The 6,000-nt window shown below is 48.1% G+C and overlaps 1 protein-coding gene across 1 annotated transcript in view; it reads right to left on the reverse strand.

Annotated features, from left to right (window-relative positions):
• NR3C1 (nuclear receptor subfamily 3 group C member 1) overlaps nt 1–5,633 on the reverse strand; it is a 70,536-nt gene extending 64,903 nt beyond the window's left edge. The window contains exons 1-2 of the mRNA XM_050905312.1: nt 5,542–5,633; nt 1,902–3,090 (exon numbers count right to left, since the gene is read on the reverse strand). Of these exons, the coding sequence (XP_050761269.1) occupies nt 1,902–3,076 (1,175 nt within the window). The 5' untranslated portion in view covers nt 3,077–3,090; nt 5,542–5,633. The remainder of the gene's footprint in view (nt 1–1,901; nt 3,091–5,541) is intronic.
• Between the last annotated feature and the right edge of the window lie 367 nt (nt 5,634–6,000).

The following is a 6,000-nucleotide window of genomic DNA, read 5'->3' on the forward strand; positions in this document are numbered from 1 at the left end:
TCGAAATTGCTGCATAAAAGCAACGATAACGTCTAGCACTGCTGTCCTTTTTCCTCTAGGATCAGATGTATTCTGTACACATTAGTAGCTTGAGTGGGTTTTTCATCACAACGTTATCAGAAGCACAGTATATAAAAATCGGTGTTTATGAAATTCCCCAAAAGCCGGACAAACATCTACGTGTAAGCCATTCACCTATGAATGCGCTTCGTTCTACCTAAATAGTTCTGTAAAATAAAAGCAATGCAGGAACTTTACAGAAGTATTCTCAAAAAGTGATGTTTCCATTATCTACGAGGAATCTGCTTACTTAAACAGCCACTGAAATTCACCTCCCAAACCCAGAAATAGTTCTTCTTGCTTTGATACAGATTTTATAATGATTGCCATTAAAGATATACGAGAGCAAAATAAAAAACGCCACAAAACAAACCAAAAACAACATGGAAGTTCGACTGATTATGCAAAAGGTTAGCACAAAGGATTTCTACTCTGTCAAAATAAATGATAAGGCACGTTCAATATTCATATATCAAAGTGGAATTTATCCACGAATTCCGATTTTCCTTTCCGGATTCCTTACATTACAAATTGCTCTAAACACTTCAGAGAAAAAACCCCACATCTTCACTCCAAAAATCAAAACCTATGAAATAAATCTAGAATGAAAGCAAGTTAAAAGTTGTCTTCCTGAAATAAAGAAGAAATCCTCACAGGTTTCATTCAAGCCGTGGGAAAATAACATGTAGGGAGAGCCCCGGGACTGGTGGCTAACACTCTGGGGATCAATTGTCAGTGGGGCAATAAAAAAAAAAAAAAACATTAAAACAGATACTTCATTAAAAGTCTACAATTACTGGTTTTACGTATATGGCCTTGAAGAGCCATTTTCTAACTAAGACTCCACAGAAACACAGCAAAAACCTCTTCCCCCATTGAGACCAAACACTGTGCTTGTGCAAGTATATGTTAAACAAAGAATAGCTAAGGAAAACATACAACTAGGTGTTCATACTGAAATCAGAACCCGTTCCTGGCTGCGAGAAGAGATGTACACAGCTACCCATTGAGAAAGCTGCCACCATCACACTTACTCCTGAAGGGCAGAGGAAAAGTATTTTACTTGAACATCTGCATCATTAAATTACTTGTAGAAAGCACTACTACAAAGTCACTTGAAATATGTACTAACCAGCTCCCCTAAAATACCCTGCTCTCAAAAAGCCACCTATAAGCAAGCCCTCCTGCAGTTCTCTTAAAGAGTTAAATTCCAGGTATGTTTAAATCTTACTGCAAATATTCTTATCTCTTTAAATGCAGTTATTAAACAAACCGCTGAGTATCTCCTACTCTGAATCTTCTTGTCCATGTAAGGTAAATGCAATACCAAGCAAAGCTAAAACTCTAGTTCAGCTTAAATGTAATTCTAGAAATTTACCCAGCAACCAAGTTATTTTTGTGCATAACATTTAAGTAACAGTAGGAAGAAAAAAGCCCCCACAGTGATTGATCTTCTCACCCTTGAGAATTAAGTGGCTTTTCTATACACTTAAATACTTCCTTCTATACTGCCTTGTGTATGGATCCTTCTACCACGTACTCAATTTTCCCTCTAGGTTGTATCTTAGAATTTTATTTATTTATTTATTTATTAAAGCATGCCAGCTCCCCTCCTCTTTTCCTCCCTTTCATACCAATAGTTGAGTACTTGGTTAAAGCTACTGTCGTACTATGGAATAAATATATATCAGTGGTGTCTGATCAGACAGCCATACGTAACAAATGAAAAAGAGATCACTGACTTTGAAAGGAAAAAAACCACAAAACAACAAACCAGCATGCATGCAGTTGTGCTAAACATACTTCTAGTGTTTTAATAAAGAGCAACAAAAACTAATTACCTTGAATAGCCATTAGAGAAAGCAGGTCTGCCAGAAAGGTTGAGTGTTCCCAAAGGAACTAACGTCTCATCCCCTGATCCCTGGCACCTATTCCAATTTTCTGAACCGGCAGGAAGAGATGGAATGATATTAAAAATTGGTTTCTGATCCTGCTGCTGAGAGAGCGATGCAGTATTTAAATCATAGTGATACATTTGTCCCCCAGAGGTACTGACACCATGGATAGATATGGCAGAGACTTTAGAACTCAGCAGATTAGACCCAGAGAAGTTTGCCTGACAATAAATTGGGCCCATGTTTTCTTGCTTTATCCCAGGAGTACAGAGTTCAATGAAGTCTTCCTTTTCTGTTTTCACTTGAGGCATTGGCATTTTGGAACTGGATAAAAGGTCACCACGGTCATTAATTTTAGGTTTAGTGTCAGATAAAATAGGAGGCTTGCAGTCTTCACTGAGATTTCCTTCCAGGAGAAAAGCATCATCTGCAGATATAGGGGACAGCAAGCCACCGTCATCTAGCAACGGGTCAAGCCTCCACGGGCTCCCATTGGGCTCTTTGCCAGGCGATACCGGCGGCAATTCTAAATCCTGGAGAATATCCAGGGTGCTTTGGTCTTCAGAGAATAACTTCAAGTTGCCACCATTTGAACCAACCTGGCTTTGGACTGCAGTTCCTGACTCTAAAGGGACATTGCGGCCAGCCATGCCTGGGAAATCCGGCTCAAGCGGCACCTCAGAAGATATTGCTCCCTTTGCGTCCTCAGCCAGGCTCGAGGACTTGTTCAAGCTCGCAATACTTTCTTCCAGGAGTCTGAAGTCCGTTTCTCCAGAAGAGATGCCGATTTGGCCCTGCTGCGAAAATCCAAGGTCGTTTCCCATCACTTTTGCGTCCGTTTCACCCATGTACAGTCCCATTGAGAGCGATACTGCCTTGGAAAGGTCTGGCTGAGGCACATTGTTTACTAATCCTTTTGAAAAGTCAGCCAAAGCAGGTTGCTGATTGGAATCTGACTGAGAAGACGCAGGGAGAGGAGATGTAGACACAGGGGCTTGTACAGTAGCTCCACCCCTGAAGGGTGGATGAAAGTCCATCACGATCCCTCCTTTGGTACTGATGAGCGCATTTTTCCTTGTTTCGTCTTGATCTGACGAGTTAAGCAATTCTTTGGAATCCATTACTGTAACATTAGCTATAAAAAGATCGGAAGCATTCAAAGTTAGCACAGCAAGGATATTTTAATAACAGCTTAAAAAAAAAAAAAAGCCTAAATCATCAGCCTGGCAAACATCGTTTAGCTGCTCTAAGAACGAAAGCACAGCAAATCAAGCTACAAACTGACATGTGCCACATCTTTCTGAAACCCACTGGTTTTGGTTTTGGGTTTTTGTTTGTTTGGTTGTTTTTTTGGGTGTGGTGGGTTTTGTTTGTTTTGGTTTTTTTTAATTTCTGACTGGTAACAAGGAAGTATATTTTTTAAAGCTTTGCTAAACCTGGATGAAGTGGTAAGTCTGCCTGCATGCAACTCAGAATCAGACTACAGCACAAGACATCTTTCTGAACACACTCTCTAGCTCCGTTACCCATCCTAGCAAGTAAGGAAGCACAAGAATTGTTAAAGTACCCAATTTACAAATTTCGGAAGGTAACTATCCCTGGTATTTAATTACAGCTTGAGCAGGGCAGGGGAGAAGGACATTTATCACCTTTCCCGAGTCAGTTCCCTCTCTCCCTGCAGGTTTTGATGCATCACCCACAACAGGTACCAAAGCCTCCCGAGCCAGCTCTCAAACGCGGTACTACCAGCCAGACAAAAATCTAAGTGGTTTGCTACTGTCCAGGAGCTACACAACCTCTCCACCACAAAACACAAAGTCTGTTACTTTTGCATAGGTTCAGCTTAAAATGCAACCCGTGAATCCTGAAATAAACCCAACACAATTCTTTAAATAAATCTCAAATTTATAAATAAAAGCTAACTAAAAATAAAGTAGAATTTTTATTAGCCTCAAACACTTCAACAGCTCACGGCTATTCTCCAAACACGTCTAACACTGAAAACAATCTCCTAAATGTAGTAAATACAAACAGATGAAACTTGTTTTCAGCACAGAGCATAAATATTTGGAGAATAAGTGTAAATTCTTACGCAAACTTTCTATACTGTTTGTCTACAGCCTAACAGTAACAGCAAACAGCCAACAGTGATCAGCTCGCACTCCCCCCCAATCTGTAAGAGGAGGCAATACCCAAGTTAAAGCCTGGCCACGGAATTATCCATTAAACAGAGCAACCCAAGAGCGCTCACAACAAGTTTACGGTCGTCTTTATTATAAACCCGCCGCCTCTGCCACCCATTTACTCCAGAGTGCCGATGAACGCTGCCACTTTCTGTATGCCAAAGTTAAGACTGTGATCAACAAAAAGACCCCACGTGTAAAAATTTTAAGGTGGCCCCAGCAAGCTTCGGCCTGGGGGACAGCGTCCCGAGGGGCAGAAGCTCCACGCCGAAAACTCTTCTCTGTCCTTCGACACCACTTCGCGCAGCCTTTCCCTGCGCCCGCGCTGAGGGTCCCTTACCCGTGCTTGCCGAGGCGCTGGGTCTCCTGGGTCATGCCCGGGGAGCTGCGCTCCCGCCAGCCGCCTGCCAGCCGGGACCACGGCACATGGCGCACAATGGGAAGGGGGCAGCCCCCGGCAGCCCCCCGAAATCTCGCAGGTTGCAAAAGGCACGGAAATATCGCTGGGCCGTTTTAAGGTGGACGCCGCAACAGTGACTGGAAAAAAAATTATAACTATCTACCTCCAGTTTTGCCTTTTCTTCTTTTTTTACATGAAGGGGAGGAAAAATGTAGTTATTCCATTTGACAATTTCCCCAACATCAAAAAAAGCAGCGAACCATCCAGCGTCGGAAACGTGTCAAAAATCAGATGCAAGAGCCTGCCCAACGGAGGAAAAAGCTGCGAAGCTGCGAATACTTAAAACTGCCGGATTACAATAAATTCTCCTTTGCAAAGTACAGTTTTCAGAGAAATGTGTCGAGACCTGTTGAGCTGTCTCCCTGGCACACCCACTTCTGCAAAATAAGACCAGCCCATGGCTGCAAGGCTGCGCTCCGGGCTCGGCTCCCCCTCCTCGCTCCTCACCCCCTTCCTCGCCCCCCCGGCCGAGCAGACCCCGCGCCGCTCTCCCCAAACAACACACAAACACCCCGGCCAGCCGAGGGACGGACGAAGGACAGGGGCGGGCGGGCTGCCGGGCCGGCGGCGGACGCTCCGCGGCCCGGGGAAACGGGGGGTTGGGGGGGGGGGGTGTCCCCCCGCCTCCCGCAGCCGGGCCGGGTCCTCCGCGGCCCCGCCGCCGCCGCCCTGGGCACCCACCTCAAGGGGACAGCGCACAGCTCCGGGCTCCGCCGCCGAGCACCGCCGTGCCCCCTCCCGTCCCACTCCGGGATCCTTCCGGGGGCGGCTCTGCTGCTCCCCCCCCCCCCCCCCCCCCCCCTCCGCTCGGGGCATTCCTGCCACCGCCCCCCTCCCCTCCCCTCCCTCCGCCGCCTCCCGGGAACTTCCCGGGGCGAGGCCGCGGCGCCAGCCCGCAGCGCGGCTCGGCCTCTGCCCCCCGCGGGACCCCCACCTCCCTTACCTCGTCCAGGGGAGGGCGCTGGGGCTCCTTCAGCCGCCAACTGCCATCGCGGCGGGGGGCGGCAGCCGGCTGGAAGGGGCGAGAGGAAGTCAACAGCCGCCCCTCCGGGGGCCGCCGCGGCGGCCAGCACCGCTCCCCCCACTCTTTCTCCTCCTTCTTCTTCTTCTTCTCCCGCCGGCCCGACACCCTGACCTAGTCTCCTCCCCGCCCCGCCCGCCGCCGCCGCTACCACCACCCCCGCGGCGCCCCCTCCGTTAATTAGCGCTAATTGCCGCCGCGGACTTCGCCCTCCCTCCACCCCCCCCCCCCACTGCCTTCCCTCCGCCGGGCAGCGCCGCGCTCGGCGGTGCTCTGCCCCCGCCACAAAATGGAGGACGGCGGCGGCCTCCTCCCCCCCCCCCCCCCGTCCCCGTCCCTCCCTCCCTCCGCCTCCCCGACGTGGAGAGGGAGTGGAGACAG

The sequence above is a fragment of the Gymnogyps californianus genome, chromosome 14 (assembly GCF_018139145.2).
Source record: "Gymnogyps californianus isolate 813 chromosome 14, ASM1813914v2, whole genome shotgun sequence".
Taxonomy (NCBI): Eukaryota; Metazoa; Chordata; class Aves; order Accipitriformes; family Cathartidae; genus Gymnogyps; species Gymnogyps californianus.